Genomic DNA, 25,965 nt, shown 5'->3' with positions numbered 1-25,965 from the left:
AGGGAGGCTGGTAGTGTCAGTGGAGAGGGAAGGGTTGGGGTGAGAGGAAGATGGAGCCTCTGAGGGCCCAGGAGCTGACGATGGGATCTGAGGAAGAGGGGATTGCAGAGTGATGGTGGGGGAAGGGGAGACGGGAGTCACAATCGCAGCATGTGAAGACCTGGCCTGGAGTCGCAGTCGGTGGTTGCACAATCGCTTTGAAGCTGTTCGTGGTTGTTGCAACACCCAGGGCAAACTGAAAACCCGGATTCCAGCACCATCAACGGCGACCCAGGGCATACTGAAAACCCGGATTCCAGCACCATCGACGGCGACCCAGGACATACTGAAACCCCGGATTCCAGCACCATCAACGGCGACCCAGGGCATACTGAAACCCCGGATTCCAGCACCATCAACGGCGACCCAGGGCATACTGAAACCCCGGATTCCAGCACCATCGACGGCGACCCAGGGCATACTGAAACCCCGGATTCCAGCACCATCGACGGCGACCCAGGGCATACTGAAACCCCGGATTCCAGCACCATCGACGGCGACCCAGGGCATACTGAAACCCCGGATTCCAGCACCATCAACGGCAACCCAGGACATACTGAAACCCCGGATTCCAGCACCATCAACGGCGACCCAGGGCATACTGAAACCCCGGATTCCAGCACCATCAACGGCGACCCAGGGCATACTGAAACCCCGGATTCCAGCACCATCAACGGCGACCCAGGGCATACTGAAACCCCGGATTCCAGCACCATCAACGGCGACCCAGGGCATACTGAAACCCCGGATTCCAGCACCATCAACGGCGACCCAGGGCATACTGAAACCCCGGATTCCAGCACCATCAACGGCGACCCAGGGCATACTGAAACCCCGGATTCCAGCACCATCAACGGCGACCCAGGGCATACTGAAACCCCGGATTCCAGCACCATCAACGGCGACCCAGGGCATACTGAAACCCCGGATTCCAGCACCATCAACGGCGACCCAGGGCATACTGAAACCCCGGATTCCAGCACCATCAACGGCGACCCAGGGCATACTGAAACCCCGGATTCCAGCACCATCAACGGCGACCCAGGGCATACTGAAACCCCGGATTCCAGCACCATCAACGGCGACCCAGGGCATACTGAAAACCCGGATTCCAGCACCATCAACGGCGACCCAGGGCATACTGAAACCCCGGATTCCAGCACCATCAACGGCGACCCAGGGCATACTGAAACCCCGGATTCCAGCACCATCAACGGCGACCCAGGGCATACTGAAACCCCGGATTCCAGCACCATCAACGGCGACCCAGGGCATACTGAAACCCCGGATTCCAGCACCATCAACGGCGACCCAGGGCATACTGAAACCCCGGATTCCAGCACCATCAACGGCGACCCAGGGCATACTGAAACCCCGGATTCCAGCACCATCAACGGCGACCCAGGGCATACTGAAACCCCGGATTCCAGCACCATCAACGGCGACCCAGGGCATACTGAAACCCCGGATTCCAGCACCATCAACGGCGACCCAGGGCATACTGAAACCCCGGATTCCAGCACCATCAACGGCGACCCAGGGCATACTGAAAACCCGGATTCCAGCACCATCAACGGCGACCCAGGGCATACTGAAAACCCGGATTCCAGCACCATCAACGGCAACCCAGGGCATATTGAAACCCCGGATTCCAGCACCATCAACGGCGACCCAGGGCATACTGAAACCCCGGATTCCAGCACCATCAACGGCGACCCAGGGCATACTGAAAACCCGGATTCCAGCACCAACAACGCGTATTCCAACGCAAATATAAATTGAGCAATTAGATTCTAATTTATTCCGAAAAAATTGTAAACAGTAAAAATCAATCCCAATTGTGAACATAAAATTCAATGACTTCTTTGATCCTGCTTCTCATTCATGATTTTGTCAAGATGTAGAGCTTTCTTGCTGACTCCGATCCGCAGGACTGCCTGTGGATTCAGGTGATTCTTAGGTTTTTGTCTTGATTGACAAAAGAGAACTGAATCCAGATTCAGACAAGTACGTTGTTGCAAATGGAATGAGGACACAGAGTGCTTTTCCACCAAGTCTTGGGAACATATCCAGTGCTGCACACCAAAACTCTTCCAAAGTCTTGCTTTCAAATTGCATTTCAAGAGCTCGATTTGTCCACAAATCAATAAGATCTTCCTTCAGCTCTTCATCATCTGACATTTTCTCCAAATTGTAGGAATATGGATTCATGATCCATTCTTCTGAAATCTTCAGATCTCCAGCAGCAAAATATCCATCAAACGATTCTGACAGCATTTCCAAATGAGCCACAATTTCTTCACGCACAACAGGAGTTATGGATCCAGCACCATCAACCATCTCTTCTAGTGAAGGAAAATTTGAGAGACTGCCTCTTTTCCATCCTTCGATGCCAAAGACGTAATTTTTTTTTGAAGGCATTCAACTTTTCACAAGCCTTCAATATGTTTATCCCTTTTCCTTGAAGAGAAACACTCAGGTCATTCATATGAGTGAAAATGTCAGCTAAGTAAGCCAGCATTTGGGCGAATTCCTGTGATTCCATTGCACCAACCAGATCATGTTCACGCTCCTCCAGAAAAACTTTGATTTCTTCCCGCAGTTCAAAGAAGTGGGTTAAAGCTTGTCCTCGTGACAACCAACGGACTTCTGTGTGGAAAAGCAAAACTGAATGCTCACTTCCCAGATCCTCACAAAATGATTTGAAGATACGATGGTTCAAAGCACGCCTCCGATCCAGTTGATGATCTACACACAAGTGTCAAGGATTTTCTTCAAATTTGGAGGCAATGTTTTTGATGCCAAAGCATGCTGATGAAGAAAACAATGGGTAACTTGCAAGTCTGGAATCTCCTTTTTCATCAATGCAGAAAAGCCAGATTTATTTCCAAGCATTGCAGGTGCCCTGTCAGTGCACACAGAACCAATGACTTTGATATCTAAATCATGTTTGGCAAAGAAGTCTTTCACCAGCTGCATCACATCCTTTGCAGTTGTGTTTGTTTTCAGATCTTTACAAAACAGGAAATCTTCCTTCACAGCACCATCATTGACATACCTCACTAATGTGATGAGTTGACTACAACTGGAGACATCAGTTGACTCATCCAACTGAATAGAGATTTTAAGAGGACTAGCACTTACATCTGAGTTGACTTAGTCCAAAATATCTTCACTCAAATCACTGATTTGGTTGTGAATGACATTATTTGATAGGGGCACCTGTTCAAATTTTTTTCTTGTTTCTTTGCCCAGGATAATTGTTGCCATTTCCAGTGCACATGGCTTGATGAGATCTTCCGCAATTGTATGGGGCTTCTTGGATTTGGCCATTTTATATGCCACTTGGTATGAAGCAAGAAGTAGTGGTTTTTCAACAGAAATGAAATCTAATTTTGGAAGAGTTCCTTGTGACTCAAAACAAGCTCTTTTGATTTTCAATGACCCAACATCGTGTCCTTCAACATCAGCTCCGCCATGCTTGTTCTTGAAGTGCTCTTGAAGCTTGGATGGCTTCAGATTTGAGTTGGAAAACACAACGCTACAAAGAATGCACTGGGGTTTTTGCAAGACATCATTTCCTGTTGTGCAAGTGAAACCAAAGCACACGTCGTCATCATTCCATTTCCTTCTTTTTGACATGATGAAGGGTTAAGGGTAAAGAGAAAAATATGGGCTAATATGAGAAAAACTATCTAAGTCAGGGATGACCACTTTACTCAACCAGACATGCCTATAAATATCGTGAGAAATATGCTTTTGAATATTATATTATGATACTATCTGCAGTTACGCCAAGATAAATCGTCAGGTGGAAATGCTACGGGGACGCGACATGGGCTACTCTCTACTGAATTTACGCACCTATTTCCAATGATTACCAGAGATATGAACTCCTATCACACGATTCAAAGTCCTCACTGCTAACCATGATACCTCCTCAACTAACACAATTCAAAATTATCAACGATTCAAGAAAAAAACCTTTTAAGAGAAAAAATACCTTTGAAATTCAAAAACTTCTTCACTGCATTGAGGCAAATACGGATGAATAACTTCAGCTGCTTTTTATCAAAATGCGGCTTTTTAAAATTTTATAATTGAATAATTTACCTATTGTCTGCGGGTTTGGTTTTAACGCGAAGTCATTACTCGATGGTTGATTCGGGATGTATAAAGATTTTGGCATTATGAGATGATTTTTAACTTTGAGATGTAACCTTCTAGCTAACATTGATGAGACTCCTCAACTCTGAGATGTAACTCCCAAGTAACACTGATGAGAATCCTCAACGCTGACTCAAGCAGTGGGAGACTGGAGTGAGTTTACGTCTCTCTCGACTCGGGCAGCGGGAGACTGGAGTGAGTTTACGTCTCTCTCGACTCGGGCAGCGGGAGACTGGAGTGTGCTTGGGACAAACGTTACTACCATTTCTCAAGGTGCACTGGCAGCTGGCTGAGTGATGACTCGTGACTCATCACTCAAGGACACGTCACACTTTGTCGCACCCCCTGAAATTCCATCTCACACCCCAGGTTGGAAACCCCTGAGCTAAAGGGATAAAGAGATGTGGGGAGAAAGCTGGAAGGGGGCTTTGAATTTGGGTGATCAGCCATCACTGAATAGTAGAGCAGACTCAGTGTGCCAGATAACACCTTCTTCTCCAAGCTTCTGTGCTTCAGTACTGTATGCATTCTTTGATTCTGTAATAAGACAGCATTCACTATGAATGAGTTTATATACACAACTGTAAATTTTCAAGTAACAATGTGCATTGCATACAATCAAATTGTACAAAAACTATGCAAGGTATAGCTTTTTAAGGAGGAAACTGGGGAAAAAAAAGTTTCCATCCACATTTTGAGTTAAGTTGAAAATACTAATAGATTTATTTAACTTTTTTCTTAATTTCACTTTAGGACTGCTGAAGTTTTCTTCAAACGTTCCCTGGAAATGAGGGAGCGGACTCTTGGTTGTGACCATCCTGACTGTGCACAGTCATTGAATAACCTGGCAGCTTTGTACAACGAGAAGGAGGACCATGAGAAAGCTGAGGAGCTGTATGAAAAAGCTCTGGAGATTCGCTGTCGAGTTTTGGCACCTGATCATCCCTCAGTGGCCTACACTGTCAAGCATCTTGCAGCATTGTACAAAAAGAGAGTGAGTGAAGCTGTCATAATGTGAGATGATAAACAAGAAAAAGATGTGCAGATGCAATTTAAGATGATGTTTCTTGCAGTATCAGCCCAGCATCGTACCGTAGCAATAACCATGCTACTGACCTTTCCCAAAACAGTAGCATTATCTTCCAAATGCTACGTGTTTATGTAAGGCCAGTTCAAAAGCCACTTCCTGAGTGGTAACAAACTAGTTGCCCAGGACATGGCCAACTTTATCACTTCTGTTTAATGGGATAAGGCCAGTTTTCTATATCACTTGGAATAGAAACACACCTGTTATGAAAATGAGTAAAAATTAAAATACTACCTTGCAAGAGATTAGAAAGCCAGTGCTTATAACTTAACAGTTATAAGCAAATAAGTTTTTTAGGATTTTGTGCTATATCTTGTGAATAAGATATTTCAGTTCATTTAATTATATTTGGTATGTTTTGTATGTAAACCACAAATTTATATATGAACAAGTTATAGCATCAGACAGCCTGTTAACAGGCCTTCTGGCCACCTTACCAACTATTATTGCCAATATTGGTAACAAACTTTAATTTCAACGTAGCAGCATTGTTCTGCCCATTTTAGCAGCTATCACTATCGCCTTGCAGCCTGAGATGATATTCTTCATTAACAACGACACCAATTTTCCTGTCATCTGTAAACTTGCCACACATATCTTCAATATTCACATCCATTTTGTTAATATCACAGGCCTCCAATTACAATAACAAACCTCCACCATTACGCTCTGCTGCTTACTACTAAGCCAATTTTGGATCTACTTTGTTTCCCCGTGGCTTATACCAGGATTTCATGGAGACTTTGTAAAAGGTGTACTGCAGTTTATCAACATGACATCAATTTTTCAATTGCTGGGGCATAGAATGGAAGAGGAGAATGGTACAACTTTCAAGATGGTGCTGATAAGTAGTGACTTTTTGCATTCAGCTCCATGGGAATCATCAGATATTTAGGTCTACTACAGCTGAAATTCACAGCCACACCCATGGGTAATTCAGTAAGCAACATTAGTTTAAGACAATGAAAAGATCGATCCTCAAAATTAGTGGAACCTAGACAGCAGACTCAGGTCCCAAGTGTTGTTCTCCTTTAAGAAAAAGGAAGTAGGGAAGGTTTGCTGGGCTGCAGGTATGATTGAAATACAAAATATTTAGACCTCCAATCCTCGCAAATGTACAGTCTTTGGAAAATAAAATTGAAGATCTCAACCAGAAGGACACAAGGGATTGCTGTGTGTATTGTTTCACAAAATACGTGGTGCACCCCTGCAATTTTGGATGCAGACCCGCAACCTGAGGGCTTCATCCACACCAAAGACAGGACAGCTGAGTCTTTTGAAAGGAGAGGAGGTGATGTATGCTTTGTGTTTAACTCATCATGGTGCACAGACGTGGCTGTTCTGTTTCAATCCTGCTCATCCGACCTGGAACATACAGTGGTCCAGTGTCTTTCACTTTGTCTACTGAGGAGTTTTCTTCCATAGTGGTGTACATACCACCTCTGGCCAATGTCAGGCAGCTACTGGAGGAACTGAGTTCTCTGATCCCCAGTCATGAAACAGCATACCTGGATACTTTCCCTATCATTGCAGGGGAGTTCAACCAGGCCAGCTTGAAGTCTCTGAACAAATACCATCAAAATTTCATCTATGGAGCCAGAGGAGGCAACACACTTGACCACTGTTATACCACCATCAAGAACACTTGGCATGCCATTCCACGCCCACACCTTGGAAAGTCCGATCCACTGGCAGTACTTCTAATCCTGGTGTATAGGCAGAAGCTTTGGGTTGATGAACTTGACAATATTCAGGGATTCATTATCGAGTCTGAATGAATATACTCTAACTTCATCAAGCGCTCTGTGGATGAGTGTGCCTTTGAGAACAACTCAGACGTACCCAAACCAAAAAACTGAGGGCGAGCCAAAAATCTACGACCAGTTATCCAGAACTATTCAAGAAGTCCAGGTGCGACGTACAGGAAGGCTATTTTAAGAGAAAAAAAACAATTCAGATTGAAGTTAGAGATGGAATCTGATGCACATCAACTGTGTCAGGGTTTGCAGGCCATTACTTCTTACAAGGCGAAACCTACCTTCATGAATGGCTGTGATACTCTATTCTCAGATGAGATCAACACCTTTTATACATGCTTTAAAAGGGAGATTAAAACTACACCTGTGCAAATCTCTACAGTATCTGGTGACCCTCTGATCTGTGTCTTGGAAACCAATGTCAGAACTCTCACAAGTTGCCAGGCTCTGATGGTGTACGTTGTAGGGCACTGAAAACTTGTGCCAACCAACTGCCAGGACTGTATAATCAATCTCTTCCTGTTGCAGTTGAGGTTCACACCTGCTTCAAAAGGGCAACAACCATGGCAGTGCCCAAGAAGATTTGGGTGAGCTGCTTCAACGACCATCTCCCAGTTGCCCTCGCATCTACTGTGATGAAGTGCTTTGAGAGGCTGATCATGGCCAGAATCAATATCTGCCTAAGCAAGGACCTGGACGCTGTGATTTGTCTATCCAATACTATGTCTACAGCAGATGCAATTTCACTGGCTCTCCACATGGCTTCAGATCAACTGAACTGTAACAGTACCTACTTCAGGCTGCTGTTTATTGATCAGTGTTCAACACAATCATACCCTTAGTAGTGAATCTGTGGAATGATCTGCCACAGACAGCTGTGGAGGACAAGATCGTGGGTATATTTAAAGTGAAAATTGATAATTTCCTGATTGGTCAGGGGATCAAAGGAAATGCCAAGAAGGCAGGTGTATGGGGTTGAGTGGGATCCGGGATCAGCCATGATGGAATGGCGGAGCAGACTCAATGGGCTGAATGGACAAATTCTGTTCCTATATCTTATGGTCTTAATCACCAAGCTCTGAAACATGAGCCTCGGTACCTCTCTCTGCAATTGGATCCTTGACTTCTCATTGTGAGACCACAGTCACTGCGGATCAGAAATAACATCTCACTGATGAACAACACTCAAGGATGCATGCTTGGTCCACTGTTCTACTTTCTCTACAACCAAAAACTGTGGCTATGTTCAAACACCATCTGTAAATTTGCCGATGATACAGCTATTCTACTGCCCTTGCAGTGCATTGTGTACAAAGCTGGGCGGGGAGTTAAACACCTTCTCCAAAATCACACAAGCCACTCTCTTCAGGGTTTTGAATGAGAAATCTGTGAAACTGCAGTAAGTTAAGTGAAACCATGTATTGAATTCAATACAAAACGGTCACTCACCTGAATATTATCGATTATTCTCACGATCGGTGTGAAACAAGGTAATGCACGCAATGTTCTGTATTTATGCCATGGACTACGCAAACTCATGGCCTAACGGTAGCTTAATAACAATGAAGGATAAACACAATACTTCAAAGTTCATCTACTAAATATGTACCAATAATAAGTAAGCTTAAGATTCACAAAGATTGTTGTTTCAAAGGCAAATAAAGAGTGGATGGAGATTAACTTCTTTCTACCATGATTGTTCCAAGTAGAAATCCAAATGAAACTTCACAGGAAGTAATGTTTAAAACAGGAAGTGATATATGAAATGAACTTCAAAACAAACAGTGCCTCTAGAAGCAGAACAAATATTGTTGGCAGAATTTCAGATGGTGGTGAGGAGGCGTACGGGATGAGATCAAGCATCTGGTTGAGTGGTATAGCAACAACAACCATGCACTCAATGCCAGTGAGCCCACGGAATTGATTGTAGACTTCAGGAAAGGGAAATCGAGGGAACACACACCCCAGTCCTCATTGTGGGATCAGCAGTGAAAAGAGTGAGCAGTTTCAAGTTCCTGGGTGTCAACATCTCTGAAGATGTATCCTGAGCCCGATATATTGATACAATTACAAAGAAGGCACAACGGCAGCTCTATTTCCTTAGGACCGTTAAGATCTCTATCTCTATCTGCTCTATCTTCATCAATGTGTTTAGTCAAATCCTCAAAAAATTCTTGCAGCGAACTGAAAAGCTTGAGCATGTAGATATTAAGAAAGAGGATGTGCTGGAGATTTTGGAAAGCATCAAGTTGGATAAATTGCTGGGACCGGATGGGATGTACGCCAGGCTACTGTGGGAAGCAAGGGAGAAGATTGCTGAGCCTCTGGCAATGATCTTTGCATCATCAATAAGGATGGGAGAGGTTCCGGAGGATTGGTGGGTTTCAAATGTTGTTCCCTTATTCAAGAAAGGGAGTAGAGATAGCCCAGGAAATTATAGACCAGTGAGTCTTACTTCAGTGGTTGGTAAGTTGATGGAGAAGATCCTGAGAGGCAGGATTTATGAACATTTGGAGAGGCATAATATTAGAAATAGTCAGCATGGCTTTGTTGAATGGAGCCTGATTGAATGTTTTGAGGATGTGACTAAACACATTGATGCAGGAAGAGCAGTAGATGTAGTGTATATGGATTTCAGCAAGGCATTTGATAAGGTACCCCATGCAAAGCTTATTGAGAAAGTAAGGAGGCATGGGATCCAAGGGGACATTGCTTTGTGGATCCAAAACTGGTTTGCCCACAGAAGGCAAAGAGTGGTTATAGATGGGTCATATTTTGATAGGTCAAATATGATGGCAGAAAATAGCATTAATGGTAAGACTCTTGGCAGTATGGTGGATCAGAGGGATCTTGGAGTCCGTATCCATCGGACTCTCAAACCTGCTCTGCAGGTTGTCTCTGTGGTTAAGGAGGCATATGGTGCAGTGGTCTTCATCAATCATGGGATTGAGTTTAGGAGCCAAGAGGTAATGTTGCAGCTATATAGGACCCTGGTCAGACCCCACTTGCAGTACTGTGCTCAGTTCTGGTCGCCTCACTACAGGAAGGATGTGGAAACCATAGAAAGGGTGCAGAGGAGATTTACAAGGATGTTGCCTGGATTGGGGAGCATGCCTTATGAGAATAGGTTGAGTGAACTCGGCCTTTTCTCCTTGGAGCGACGGAGAATGAGAGGTGACCTGATAGAGGTGTATAAGATGATGAGAGGCATTGATTGTGTGGATAGTCAGAGTCTTTTTCCCAGGGCTGAAATGGCCGGCACAAGAGGGCAGAGTTTTAAGGTGCTTGGAAAAATGTACAGAGGAGATGTCAGGGGTGAGTTTTTTGTTACGCAGAGAGTGGTGAGTACGTGGAATGGAATGCCGGCCACGGTGGTAGAGGCAGAAACGATAGGGTCTTTTAAGAGACTCCTGGAAAGGTACATGGAGCTTAGGAAAATAGAGGGCTATGGGTAACCCTGAGTAATTTGTAAAGTAAGGACATGTTCGACACAACTTTATGGGCCGAAGTTCCTGAATTGAGATGTAAGTTCTCTATGTTTCTATTTCTATGAATCTGTGGAATTTTCTGTCCAGGGAAGCAGTAGATGCTACCTCATTAAATGAAGGTTTGATGGGCCAGATGGCCAACTTCTGTTCCTATTTCCTGGAATAGAATGTCGTATTGATGAGAAAGAGCATAGGTTGTATTTTTTTTTGTGTGGAGCAGAGGGATGTGAATGGATATACAGATATGCACAAAATGACGTGTAGCGAGAGGGTAAATGTTGGTAAACCTTTTCTCCCAGCGGAAATGCCTATAACCTGAGGGCACAACTCTAGGGTAACCAGCATGCCTGGCTGGGAAAGTGGGAGAGTTGGGCATGGGGCTAGCAACCCCATCCTATAAAACCCCAGCACTGCAGAAACACCAACAGAAGCCCTAAAGACTTTATCCCTGGGACAGGAAGATTCTTCACCTAGAAGGCATAGGAAGTTGTGAAAGCTGGAAGTCTGTGGATGCCATAGAACCAGTCAACCTTTTAGAAGAACACCTAAAACTGACTCCAAAATGATGGGTTACACCAGGGGAAAACTTGTAGGACTAACGTAAGACAGAGGACTCTGGTGGGTTACTGTTTGCGGCTTAACTAACTAACTTAAAGTCTAAAGTAACAAGACTGCACTTGCTCTAGACCTATTGTGGTGATAGGTGATGGCAGTGGGTCCATGTCCTTGGGCAGTTCCAACCTCTCAAAGCACTTCACAGTAGATCTGAGTGCAACTGGACGAGTCATTGACCAGCTGACTCTGCTCTTCTTGGGCACTAACATGACTCTCACCCTTTCAAAGTAGGTGAGAGCCTCAACTGCAGCAGTGAGAAATTGAAGATGTCCTTGAACACTCTTGCTAGTTGGTTGGCACAGGTTTTCAGTGCCCTATCATGTACACTTACACTTCACTACCTCGTGCATCTCCACTATTTCTCCTTTTTGTGGAAAGGTCTTTGACTACTGTTTCTTTTTCCACAGATTTTTTTTCTGGCCTGGTCTGCTACTTCCAACTATTTATGTTATTCCTTGTTTGAATTTCAGGGAAAATTGGAGAAAGCCGTTCCATTATGTCAGCTGGCTGTTGAAATTCGCCAAAAATCCTTTGGTCCAAAACACCCAAGTGTGGCAACTGCCCTGGTGAATCTGGCTGTGCTGTATTGTCAATTGGTAGGTGATAATCATTTAATAGTCTTTATCAAAAAAGGTTTCACAGAAATTTAGAGTTTACAGCGTTACTTAAAGTTCAAGTAAGTGGAGTAGAATGAATGTGACCTTGAAGCTGACACCAACAAGATTGCATAGACCAGGGGGACAACTTGAAAGACTGACTCTCAGGCATTAGATGTAGTTTTGAATTAATTTTCATTTCAGATTGGAATTTTTTTTGAGTCCAAGCATGTTGGATGTTTTGATTAGTTTCTCAGGAGTAAGTTCATTATGTGCAATTCACCCCTCGCAGAATACTTATTGGTATTAGTGGTACTGTGGGAATGGGTTGGTACATAAACTGACCAGAACAAGGAGGTTTAGCTGGAATGTGCAGAACACATCCCAAAATGTTTTACATTTCCTGATCAGGAAGTAGCATTGTGGGCAGGTTTCCAGTGCTGGCCAGATGTAGAATTAGGACAGGCTTGTGATATTCCTGAACCCACATCGGAGCAAATCTGTACCAGAAAGTACTGCAAACTTCATGTTGCGGATAGGATTGTTTAAAAACAAAACCCAAGGCATTCATTTATTAAAAAAATAAGCACCATAGAGTAACCATATTGAAGGCTTGATGATACCATATAACCATATAACAATTACAGCACGGAAACAGGCCATCTTGGCCCTTCTAGTCCATGCCGAACGCTTACACTCACCTAGTGCCACCTACCTGCACTCAGCCCATAACCCTCTATTCCTTTCTTGTCCATATACCTATCCGATTTTTTTTTTAAATGACAAAATCGAACCTGCCTCTACCACTTCTACTGGAAGCTCGTTCCACACAGCTACCACTCTCTGAGTAAAGAAGTTCCCCCCTCATGTTACCCCTAAACTCCTCTTGCTTGAATCTCCCCTACTCTCAATGGAAAAAGCCTATCCATGTCAACTCTATCTACCCTCTCATAATTTTAAATGCCTCTATCAAGTCCCCCCTCAACCTTCTACACTCCAAAGAATAAAGACCTAACTTGTTCAACTTTTCTCTGTAACTTAGGTGCTGAAACCCAGGTAATATTCTAGTAAATCTCCTCTGTACTCTCTCTATTTTGTTGACATCTTTCCTATAATTCAGTGACCAGAACTGTACACAATACTCTAAATCTGGCCTCACCAATGCCTCGTACAATTTTAACATTACATCCCAACTCCTATACTCAATGCTCTGATTTATAAAGGCCAGCATACCAAAAGCTTTCTTCATCACCCTATCCACATGAGATTCCACCTTCAGGGAACTATGCACCATTATTCCTAGATCACTCTGTTCTACTGCATTCCTCAATGCCCTACCATTTACTATGTATATCCTATTTGGATTAGTCCTACCAAAATGTAGCACGTCACACTTATACACCAGCATGGGGTTAGAATATTGAGGTTCTAATTGTAAAAGGTTAAAGAATTGGCATTATTTTCCACTGAAATTCCAGGATAAACTTGTACAAGTTTTCAAAATGTAAGCAGTATGTTAATTCTCTGTGTGTGGGCAAGGATGCTATTTATTACCTTTCCCTAGCTGTCCTGAACAGGTGTGAGCGAGCAAATTGCTGTTTGCAATTGGTTTGACAGTGATTCCGTAACTCTACTGCAGTGAGCCAACTGCCTAAGATGCTTCTTGTCATGCACTGTAGACTAGCTAATCTACATGACACTAATTGGTTGAACACATCTTGTACCAGTGGTAATTCTGGGAAGAGAAGAAGATTGGCAAAGTTTATTTCAGTCTTTGTGAGATGCAGAACAAGTGTGTATTGTTTTTAGATCAATGTTGCCCTTTGATCCCTGGTAAAATTCTTATAGCTATACATGTTTATTCCACAGAAAAATCACACGAAAGCATTACCACTATATGACCGTGCTCTGAAGATCTATGAGGACAGTTTGGGTCGTTGTCATCCTCGGGTGGGAGAGACGCTAAAGAATTTAGCATTGTTAAGGTAAAGAAGGGAACATCAGTACGGAGTTCAGTCTTAGTGAATGGTTTCCTTGTGATGTCTCTGCATCATGAGTCCATGGAATTTCACCAAGCTACCTTGCAGATGCTTGAAAAATATTTTGTAATACAGTATGCTTTGACTGTAGTTATCCAGAATGCAGTTGGCTAGAGCTGGAGGTCGGGGCTCCTGGTTTAATGTTCAGAATGAGCAATATACACATTTTGTCTCTCTTTTTAGAGATAAGCTGTTGGGAGGGGATGGGGTTGAATGGAAGACCTCTGCTGTTGTTACCTAGATTAACTATTGATCTCTGTTGTCGACTGGAAGATAACAGCAGAAGTGACAAGGGAAGCTTTTTTGCACATGAACTGTGATCTGGAACACTACTTGAAAGGGTAGTGGAGGCAGATTCACAGTTAAGTTTCAAAAGGTAACTGGATAAATATTGGAATAGAAAATGTTGCAGTGCCACGGGGTATTCAAAGGATGAAATTATTGTCAAATAGCCATGTTTAAAAATCAACAAATCAGCATCAGATAGTCATGGAATTTTATCATTTTGATTTTAGTTATTAATTCCCAAGCAATTTATATAAGCTATCACAATTTATTACATTTGTCTTATTGATAGCCAGTTCCAATGTAAATGGATTAAGTGAGTGCACCACTTTTTTTGGTGTATTTTTGTCCTTACTTTAAAAATGCCCCCTCCCTTGGGCTCACATCACAGCTTGTCTCTGCTCAAGAAGAATCTGGGAAGCCTTAATGAAATAGTGGCAAAAGCCATTGTTCTGCTGTAGCAGATGGTGTGAAAGTGGTCCAGTGACCCTGCTCCACTCCTATTAGGAATTGATGTCTGTATTCTGTACTCTGCACTATGTCTCCTGTATCTGTGGCTTACAACATGGCAACACAGTGCAGCAGATATTTGTCAATATTTAAAAGGATGGTAATAGAACAAGTTCACTTCTGAACAAAAGATTCAATCATTAGATGCACCATTTTATAAAAACACTTTAAAAACATCTTAAGGTTTATTGATCCCAAGCAATTATGCAATGTATTTTTCATAAGAAGCTGAAACTTGTACGCAAAACACATTTTGACATACAATCTATTAAAATTCAGTTTTGTTCAAAAATTTGAGGAGCATTTGAGAATACGGTGTTTGATTTGAGCAGTATTGTACTCTCCACTATGTATTGACAGCTGCCAAACACTTATTCTCAGATGATGTTAATTTGTTAGTCATGGCACTGAGTTCAAGGGTCAGGAAGTTATGTTGTGCTTTCAAAAAAACTATGGTTTGGCTTCATCTACAGTTTGCATTCATAGAAATATAGAAAACCTACAGCACAATACAGGCTCTTCGGCCCACAAAGCTGTGCCAAACATGTCCTTATCTTGGAACTACCTAGGCTTACCCATAGCGCTCTATTTTTCTAATCACCATGTACCTATCCAGGAGTCTCTTAAAAGACCCTATTGTATCTGCCTCCACCACCGTCGCCGACAGCCCATTCCACGCACTCACCACTCTCTGCGTAAAAAAAAAAATAACAACTTGCCCCTGACATCTACTTTGTACCTACTGCCAAGCACCTTAAAACTATGCCCTACTAACCATTTCAGCCGTGGGAAAAAGCCTCTGACTATCCACATGATCAATGCCTCTCATCATCTTATACACCTCTATCAGGTCACCTCTCATCCTCCGTCACTCCAAGGAGAAAAGGTTGAGTTCACTCAGCCTGTTCTCATAAGGCATGCTCCCCAATCCAGGCAACATCCTTGTAAATCTCCTCTGCAGCTTTTCTATCGTTTTCACATCCTTCCTGTAGTGAGGCGACCAGAACTGAGCACAGTACTCCAAGTGGGGTCTGACCAGAGTCCTATATAGCTGCAACATTACCTCTCGGCTCCTAAACTCAGTCCCACGATTGATGAAGGCCAATGCACTGCAGGCTGCCTTAACCACAGAGTCAACCTGTGCAGCAGCTTTCAGTGTCCTGTGGACTCAAACCCCAAGATTCCTCTGATCCTCCACATTGCCAAGAGTCTTACCATTAATGCTATATTCTGCCATCACATTTGACCTATCAAAATGAACCAGCTCCCACTTATCTGGGTTGAACTCCATCTGCCACTTCTCAGCCCAGTTTTACATCCTATCAATGTCCCGTTGTAACCTCTGACAGCCCTCCACACTATCCACAACACCCCCAACCTTTGTGTCATCAGCAAATTTACTAACCCATCCCTCCACTTCCTCATCCAGGTCATTTATAAAAATCACGAAGAGTTGGGGTCCCAGAACAGATCCCTGAGGCACACCACTGGTCACCAACTCTATGCAGAATATGACCCGTCTACAACCACTCTTTGCCTTCAGTGGGCAAGCCAGTTCTGGATCCACAAAGTAATGTCCCCTTGGATCCCATGCCTCTTTAAGCCTTGCATGGGGTACCTTATCAAATGCCTTGCTGAAATCCATATACACTACATCTACAGCTCTTCCTTCATCAGTGTGTTTAGTCACATCCTCAAAAAATTCAGTCAGGCTCGTAAGGCACAACCTGCCTTTGACAAAGCCATGCTGACTATTCCTAATGATATTATGCCTCTCCAAATGTTCATAAATCCTACCTCTCAGGATCTTTTCCATCAACTTACCAACCACTGAGGTACACTGGTCTGTAATTTCCTGGGCTATCCCTGCTCCCTTTCTTGAATAAAGAAAAAACATCCACAACCCTCCAATCCTCCGGAACCTCTTGCGTCTCCATTGATGATGCAAAGATCATGGCCAGAGGCTCAGCAATTTCTTCCCTCACTTTTCACCAGTAGCCTGGGGTACATCCTGTCTGGTCCCGGTGACTTATCCAACTTGATGCTTTCCAAAAGCTCCAGCACACCCTCTTCCTTAATATCTACATGCTGAAGCTTTTCAGTCCGCTGCAGGTCATCCCTACAATTGCCAAGATCCTTTTCCATAGTGAATTCTGAAGCAAAGTATTCATTAAATACCCTTGCCATCTCCTGTGGTTCCATGCACAATTTTCCACTGTCACACTTGATTGGTCCTATTCCCTCACGTCTTATCCTCTTGCTCTTCACATATTTGGAGAATGCCTTGGGGTTTTCCTTAATCCTGTCCGCCAAGGCCTTCTCATGGTCCCTTCTAGCTCTCCTAATTTCATTCTTAAGCTTTATAATCTTCAGGATCTCTATCACTGCCTAGTTTTTTGAACCTTTCGTAAGCTCTTCTTCTTGACTAGATTTACAGTCTTTGTACACCACGGTTCCTGTACGCTACCATCCTTTCCCTATCTCATTGGAATGTATCTATGCAGAACCCCACGCAAATATCCACTGAACATTTGTCCCATTTCTTCCGTACGTTTCCCTGAGGATATCTGTTTCTGATTTATGCTTCCAAGTTCCTACCTGATAGCCTCATCCCCTTACTCCAATTAAATGCTTTCCTGACTTGTCTGTTCCTATCCCTCTCCAATGGTATGGTAAAGGAGATAGAATTGTGATCACTATCTCCAAAATCCTCTCCCGCTGAGAGACCTGACACCTGACCAGGTTTATTTCCCAATACCAAATCAAGTACAGCCTCTCCTCTTGTAGGCTTATCTACATATTGTGTCAGGAAACCTTCCTGAACACATCTAACAAATTCCACTCCATCTAAACCCCTTGCTCTACGAAAATACCAATCAGTATTGGAAAATTAAAATCTCCCACTACAACAACCCTGTTATTGTTACTCCTTTGCAGAATCTGTCTCCCTGTGTGCTCCTTGATGTACCTGTTATTATTGGATGGTCTATAAAAAACACCCAGTGGAGTTATTGACCCCTTCTTGTTTCTAACTTCCACCCACAGAGATTCAGTTGACAATCTCTCCATGGCTTCATTCTTTTCTGCAGTTGCGACACTATCTCTGATCAACAGTGCCATGCCCTCTCCTCTTTTGCCTCCCTTCCTGTCCTTTCTGAAACATCTAAAGCCTGGCACTTGAAGTAGCCATTCCTGCCCCTGCACCATCCAAGTCTCTGTAATGGCCACAACATTATAGCTCCAAGTGCTGATCCACGCTCTAAGCTCATCCTCTTTATTCATAATACTCCATAGAACATTTCAGCACAGAAACGGGCCTTTTGGCCCTTCTTGGCTGTTCTGAACCATTTTTCTGCCTAGTCCCACTGACCTGCACCTGGACCATATCCCTCCAAACCCCTCTCATCCATGTACCTGTCCAAGTTTTTCTTAAATGTCAAAAGTGTGCCCACATTCACCACTTCATCTGGCACCTCATTCCACACTCCCACCACTCTCTGCATGAAGAAGCCCCCCCCCAATGTTCCCTTTAAACTTTTCCCCCTTCACCCTTAACCCATGTCCACTGTTCTTTTTCTCCCCAAGCTGCAGTGGAAAAAGCCTGCTTGCATTCACTCTATCTATACCCATCATAATTTTATACACCTCTATCAAGTCTCCCCTCATTCTTCTACACTCCAGGGAATAAACTTAACCTATTCAACCTTTCTCTGTAACTCAGTTTCTCAAGTCCCAGCAACATCCTTGTAAACCTTCTCTGCACTTTTTAAACTTTATTAATATCCTTCCTGTAATTAGGTGACCAAATCTGCACACAATACTCCAAATTTGGCCTCACCAATGCCTTATACTACCTCACCATAACATTCCAACTCTTATACTCAGTACTTTGATTTATAAAGGCCAATGAAGCTCTCTTTACGACCCTATCTACCTGTGACGGCTCTTTGAGGGAATTATGTATCTGTATTCCCAGATCCCTCTGTTCTACTACACTCCTCAGTGCCCTACCATTTACCTTGTACATTCTACCTTAGTTTATCCTTCCAAAGTGCAATGCCTCACACTTGTCTGTTTTAAACTCCATCTGCCATTTTTCAGCCCATTTTTCCAGCTGGTCCAAATCCCTCTGCAAGCGTTGAAAACCTTCCTCACTGTCCACTACACCTCCAATCTTTGTATCATCAGCAAATCTGCTGATCCAGTTTTCCACATTATCATCCAGATCATTGATACAGATGACAAATAACAACGGACCCAGCACTGATCCCTGTGGCACACCACTAGTCACAGGCCTCCACTCAGAGTAGCAATCCTCCACTACCATTCTCTGGCTTCTCCCATTGAGCCAATGTCTAATCCAATTTACTACCTCTCCATGTATACCTAGCGACTGAATCTTCCTAACTAACCTCCTCGCATTATAATACACATCTCAAACCATCAGTCTGAGGGCATCCCTTCTCTATCACCTGCCTATCCTCCCTTTCGCACTGTCTCCAAGCTTTCTCTATTTGTGAGCCAACCTCCCTTTCCTCCGTCACTTCAGTTCCCACCCCTCAGCAATTCTGATAATCCCATTATCGAAAAATGTGGCTTGCCGGGATGCTACTGGGATTAGAGGACATTTGCTGTAAGGAAGTTGAACAAGCCTGGGTTCTTTTCCCTGAAGCAGTTGACGCTAAGGGGAAACTTGTTATTATATAAGTACGTATACATATCAATATACGCTACCGTGGGATTCATTTTTTTGCAGGCATTTACAGTAGAACAAAGAAATACAGTAGAATCAGTGAAGAACTACACACAAAGGCTGACAAACAACCAATATGCAAAAGAAGACAAACTAACATGAGTGAAGTTATCCACATTGGTTCAGGAGCCCCATGATAGAAGGCTAATAACTGTTATTGAACCTGGTGGTGTGGAACCAAAGGCTTCTGTACCTCCTTCCCAATGGTAGCAGTAAGAAGAGAGCATGACCTGGATGACAGGGGTCCTTGATAATGCATGTTGCTTTCTTGAGGCAGCGTTCCATATAAATGTGCTTACAAGTGAGGAGGAGCATTTAAGAAACTCTTAGATTTAGATAGGCATAGATGTAATCTTGTCTTGTATAGTAAGATGTTTTCTTAACCTCATTATGTCCCCTGCAATTTATTGTTTGCCAGTAAAGCTTTTCACTGTACCTCAACATGTGTCAATAATAACCCAATTTTCCAGAGTATGTGAATATAAGTAATGGAGGGTTTTGGGCTATGTGCAGGCATAAAGGATTGATGGATTTAAGTACCATTAGCTTAATCAATGCAGCATGACATCAAGGTCTCGAAGACCTGTCTGTTCCTATGCTGTACTGATCAATGTGGAGGGGAGGAATGTGTGATGCTGAAATTTGATTGACAACAGGGTATGTTTTGTATATTTACAGTGCTAAAGTGTGTGAAATGAGTGATTTGCAGATATTCTTTTGCAAGAGAGTAGTGGTAAAGGATTAATGTCTTCACCATTACAGCTATGAAGAAGCCAATTTTGAGAAGGCAGCAGAATTGTACAAGAGAGCAATGGATATCAAGGAAGCTGAGTCCTCGGTGGTTGGTGGAAAAGTTCTGTCACGGCATTCATCCAGTGGAGATGCTTTCAGTTTAAAAAATGCTTTGGCCTCTAATCCCTATCTGGAACTGGGGTTCAGGTGACCGACATCAAAAATGGATTGCAAACTCCTGTGCTGTAGTCTCAAGTGTTTTTTAATCTTTTGTGAGTACAGTCCATTCTGAAATGGATTTATTTCATAACTTCAACTGAAGATTTCCAGGAATCTGGAACATTTAGTTGTGTAAAGGAACATTTTGAGAAAAAGAACTGTGATTAAGCACCAATGGTTCTGGCATGTGGGAGAGAAAGAATGATGCTTTGTCACTAACTTGGATCAACTCATGTTTGGAATGAGCTGGTTCTACTCCTAAATGAAAAATTCATTACTGAACCAAAACTGCTTCTGAAGGGAAATGTTTTTATATGTGCTTATTTATAGCATTGAAAATAAATCTGTCCCTAGTACCAGCACCTACAACTGCCACCATTATGAGAACGATTAGGAAATGTCATCTCCCTCTTCTGAGGACTAACTTTGTGACCTCAATGGGGTAGAATTGGGAAGATGTATTTTTTTTAATGCTGTGACTGCTTTGGATGGAAGTTCTTGCATTTTGGGAGGGAACTATAGACAAGTAGTCACAGGGCCTCGAGGGACAGATAGGAGAGGGAAGGGCAAGAGTCAGATACTAGAGAATACCCCAGTGGCTGTCCCCCTTAACAATAAGTACTCCTGTTTGAGTACTGTTGGGGGAATGGCCTACCTGGGGGAAGCAACAGTGGTCGCACCTCTGACACAGAGTCTGGCCCTGTGGCTCAGAAGGGTAGGGAAAGGAAGAGGAAGGCAGCAGTATAGGGGACTCTATAGTTAGGGGGTCAGACAGGCGATTCTGTGGACGCAGGAAAGAAACTCAGATGGTACTTTCCCTCCCAGGTGCCAGGGTCCGGGATGTTTCTGATCGCGTCCACGACACCCAGAAGTGGGAAGGTGAGCAGCTAGATATCGTGGTACATATTGGTACCAACGGCATAGGTAGGAAGCTGAGAAGCAGGACCTCAAAGGTAGTAATCTCGGGATTATTGCCTGTGCCATGCGACAGTGAGTATAGGAATAGAGTGAGGTGGAGGATAAATGCGTGGGATTGGAGAAGGGGGCAGGGATTCAGATTTCTGGATCATTAGGACCTCTTTTGGGGCAGGCACGACCTGTACAAAAAAAAACATGTTACACTTGAATCCCAGGGGGACCAATATCCTGGCAGGGAGGTTTGCTAAGGCTATTGGGGAGAGTTTAAACTAGAATTGCTGGGGGTTGGGAACCAAACTGAGGAGATGGAGGAAAGGGCGTTTGGTTCACAAATAGAGAAAGCTTGGAGACAGTGTGAGAGGGAGGATAGGCAGGTGATAGAGAATGGATACACTCCAGACCAATGGTTTGAGATGTGTCTGTTAATGCAAGAAGCGCTGTGAACAAAGCAGATGAGCTTAGAGCGTGGATCAATACTTGGAGCTGTGATGTTTTGGCCATTACAGAGGAGACTCGGATGGCTCAGAGGTAGGAATGGTTACTTCGAGTGCCAGGCTTTAGATGTTTCAGAAAGGATAGGGAGGGAGGCAAAAGAGGTGGGGGCATGGCACTGTTGATCAGAGATAGTGTCACGGCTGCAGAAAAGGAGGAAGTCATGGAAAGATTGTCAACTGAATCTCTGTGGGTGGAAGTTAGAAACAGGAAGGGGCCAATAACTCCACTGGGTGTTTTTTATAGACTACTCAATAGTAACAGGGACATCTAGGAGCAGATAGGGAGGCAGATCCTGGAAAGGTGTAATAATAACAGGGTCGTCATCGTGGGAGATTGGCATCCCCCTAGAGCAAGAGGTTTAGATGTGGTGGAGTTTGTTAGGTGTATTCAAGAAGGTTTCTTGACACAATATGTAGATAAGCCGACAAGAAGAGAGACTGTACTTGATCTGGTATTGGGAAATGAACCTGGTCAGGTGTCAGGTCTCCCATGGGGGAGCATTTTGGAGATAGTGATTACAATTCTATCTTCTTTACCATACCATTGGAGAGGGATAGGAACAGACAAGTTAGGAAAGTGTTTAATTGGAGTAAGGGAAATATGAAGCCATCAGGCAGGAGTTCGGAAGCATAAATTGGGAACAGATGTTCTCAGGGAAATGTACGGCAGAAATGTGACAAACGTTCAGGGGATATTTGTGCGGAGTTCTGCATAGGTATGTTTGAATGAGACAGGGAAAGGATGGTAGGGTACAGGAACCGTGGTGTACAAAGGCTGTTGAAAATCTAGTCAAGAAGAAAAAAAAAGCTTACAAAAAAATTCAAAAAATTAGGTGATGTTAGAGATCTAGAAGATTATAAGGCTAGCAGGAAGGAGCTTAAGAAGGAAATTAGGAGAGCCAGAAGGGGCCATGAGAAGGCCTTGGTGGACAGGATTAAAGAAAACCCCAAGGAATTCTACAAGTATGTGAAGAGCAAGAGGATAAGACGTGAGAGAATAGGACCAATCAAGTGTGACAGTGGAAAAGTGTGTATGGAACCAGAGGAGGTAGCAGAGGCACTTAATAAATACTTTCCTTCAGTATTCACTATGGAAAAGGATCTTGGCGATTGTAGGAATGACTTACAGTGGAATGTAAAGCTTGAGCATATAGACATTAAGAAAGAGGATATGCTGGAGCTTTTAGAAAGCATCAAGTTGGATGGATCTCCGGGACTGGACGAGATATACCCCAGGCTACTATGGGAGGCGATGGAGGAGATTGCTGAGCCTCTGGCAATGATCTTTGCATCATCAATGGAGACGTGAGAGGTTCCTGAGGATTGGAGGGTTGCAGATGTTCCCTTTTTCAAGAAAGGGAGTAGAGATAGCCCAGGAAATTATAGACCAGTGAGTCTTACTTCAATGGTGGGTAAGTTGATGGAAAAATTCTTGAGAGGCAGCATTTATGAACATTTGGAGAGGCATAATATGGTTAGGAATTGTAAGTCAAAAGCAAGTCAAGCCTTACGAGCCTTATTGAATTTTTTGAGGATGTGACTAAACACATTGATGAAGGAAGAGCAGTAGATGTAGCGTATATGGATTTCAGCAAGGCATTTGGTAAGATAAGCCATGCAAGGTTTATTGAGAAAGTAATGAGGCATGTGATCCATCAGGACCTTGCTTTGTGGATCCAGAATTGGCTTGCCCACAGAAGGCAAATAGTGATTGTAGACGGGTCATATTCTGCATGGAGGGTTGGTGACCAGTGGAGTGCTTCAAGGATCTGTTCTGGGACACCTTCTCTTCTTGATTTTTATAAATGACCTGGACGAGGAGGTAAACACGAGGAAATCTGCAGATGCTGGAAATTCAAGTAACATACACAAAGTGCTGGTGGAACGCAGCAGGCCAGGCAGCATCTATGGGGAGAAGCACCGTCGATGTTTCAGGCTGAAACCCTTTGTCGGGACTAACTGAAAGGAAAGATAGCAAGAGATTTGAAAGTAGGAGGGGGAGGGGAAAATGCGGAATAATAGAAGACAGGAGGGGGTGGAGTGAAGCTGAGAGCCGGAAAGGTGATTGGCAAAAGGGATACAGAGCTTGGAGAAGGGAAAGGATCATGGGATGGGAGGGAGAAAGAAAGGGGGAGGGGAGCACCAGAGGGAGATGGAGAACAGGCAGAGTGATGGGCAAAAAGAGGGGGGGGGGAAACTAAATATGTCAGGGATGGGGTAAGAAGTGGAAGAAGGGCATTAACGGAAGTTAGAGAAGTCAATGTTCATGCCATCAGGTTGGAGGCTACCCAGCCGGTATATAAGGTGTTGTTCCTCCAACCTGAGTGTGGATTCATCTTGACAGTAGAGGAGGCCATGGATTGACTTATCAGAATGGGAATGGGACGTGGAATTGAAATGTGTGGCCACTGGGAGATCCTGCTTTCTCTGGCGGACCGAGCGTAGGTGTTCAGTGAAATGGTCTCCCAGTCTGCGTCGGGTCTCGCCAATATATAGAAGGCCACACCGGGAGCACTGGACGCAGTATACCACACCAGTCGACTGACAGGTGAAGTGTCGCCTCACCTGGAAGGACTGTCTGGGGCCCTGAATGGTGGTGAGGGAGGAAGTGTAAGGGCAGGTGTAGCACTTGTTCCGCTTACAAGGATTATTTGTTCTGCCAGGAGGGAGATTGGTTGGAACGAATGGACAAAGGAGTCGTGTAGGGAGCGATCCCTGTGGAAAGCAGAAAGGGGAGGGGGGAGGGAAAGATGTGCTTGGTAGTGGGATCCCGTTGGAGGTGGCGGAAGTTACGGAGAATTACACATTGGACCCGGAGGCTGGTGGGGTGGTAGGTGAGGACAAGGGGAACCCTATCCCCAGTGTCGAAACGTCAACAGTGCTTCTCCCTATAGATGCTGCCTGGCCTGTTGCTTTTCACCAGCATTTTGTGTGTGTTGGATGAGGAAGTGGAGGGATGGGTTAGTAAATTTGCTGATGAGACAAAGGTTGGGGGTGTTGTGGACAGTGTGGAGGGCTGTCAGAGGTTACAGCGGGACATGGATAGGATGCAAAACTGGGCTGAGAAGTGGCAGATGGAGTTCAACCCAGATAAGTGGGAGGTGGTTCAAATATGATGGCAGAATATAGTATTAATGGTAAGACTCTTGGCTGTGTGGAGGATCAGAGGGATCTTGGGGCCCGGACACTCAAAGCTGCACAGATTGACTGTGTGGTTAAGAAAGCATATGGTGCATTGGCCTTCATCAACTTTGGTATTGAATTTAGGAGCTGAGAGGTTATGTTACAGCTATATAGGACCACAGTACTTCACTCGGAGTACTGTGCTCAATTCTGGTCATCTTACTACAGGAAGGATGTGGAAGCCATAGAAAGGGTGCAGAGGAGATTTACAAGGATGTTGCCTGGATTGGGAGCATGCCTTATGAGAATAGGTTGAGTGAACTCAGCCTTTTCTCCTTGGAGCGCGAGAGGATGAGAGGTGACCTGATAGAGGTGTATAAGATGATGAGAGACATTGATCACGTGGATAGCCAGAGACTTTTTCACCAGGGCTGAAATGGTCAACATGAGAGGGCAGAGTTTTAAGGTGCTTGAAGGTAGGTACAGAGGAGATGTCAGGGGTAAGTTTTTTATACAGAGAGTGGTGAGTGCGTGGAATGGGCTGCTGGCAATGGTGGTGGAGGTGAATTTGATAGGGTCTTTTAAGAAACTCCTGGTTAGGTACATGGAGCTTAGAAAAATAGAGGGCTACAGGTAACCCTAGGAAATTTCTAAAATAAGTACATGTTTGGCATAGCATTGTGTGCTGTAGGTTTTCTGTTTCTATTATGGAAATACAATTTCATGTATTAACCGGAATGGGATGTATTGTTAGTTTGAGCAGTATAATCAGTACCTTGGAATATTAAATATAGCATTGAAACCACACTTGTTTTTATCATTCAGTTTACTTAACTGTGTCAGGACAAGATCCAGCTTTTTTCAATGCCTCCTTTCAAATTAACTTCAGGAACTGTACCATCTACAAAGTTCTGGATATTTGTTAATGCTAAATGTGTCAATGGCCATTGCTGCAACAATCCTTCAGCCCGTTACCAAATTATGCTTCTGATGTTGGGTCCAAAATGAAACCTTTTTATCTTAATCCTATAATGATGTTGTTTGAGGAGTCCATTTATGGGACTTGCTTCAGCCAAGCTCCCCACCCTTCAGTAAGAGTGTGGTGCATATGTGGAACAACCTGCAATTGCAAGTGGCGAATGC

The 25,965-nt window shown here is 43.9% G+C and overlaps 1 protein-coding gene across 6 annotated transcripts in view; it reads left to right on the top strand.

The window, feature by feature from the left end:
* Positions 1-25,627, top strand: part of nphp3 (nephronophthisis 3) — a 160,026-nt gene extending 134,399 nt beyond the window's left edge. For all 6 annotated transcript variants that reach the window (XM_073073004.1, XM_073073002.1, XM_073073003.1 and 3 more), the window contains 4 exons: positions 4,960-5,200; positions 11,624-11,749; positions 13,619-13,734; positions 20,099-25,627. In XM_073073004.1, the coding sequence (XP_072929105.1) occupies positions 4,960-5,200; positions 11,624-11,749; positions 13,619-13,734; positions 20,099-20,279 (664 nt within the window). In that variant the 3' untranslated portion in view covers positions 20,280-25,627. The remainder of the gene's footprint in view (positions 1-4,959; positions 5,201-11,623; positions 11,750-13,618; positions 13,735-20,098) is intronic.
* Positions 25,628-25,965: the final 338 nt, after the last annotated feature.

This window comes from Hemitrygon akajei, chromosome 20 (genome assembly GCF_048418815.1).
Source record: "Hemitrygon akajei chromosome 20, sHemAka1.3, whole genome shotgun sequence".
Taxonomy (NCBI): Eukaryota; Metazoa; Chordata; class Chondrichthyes; order Myliobatiformes; family Dasyatidae; genus Hemitrygon; species Hemitrygon akajei.
Note: the sequence above shows the minus strand (reverse complement) of the source record. Positions and strands in the feature narration are given on the sequence as shown.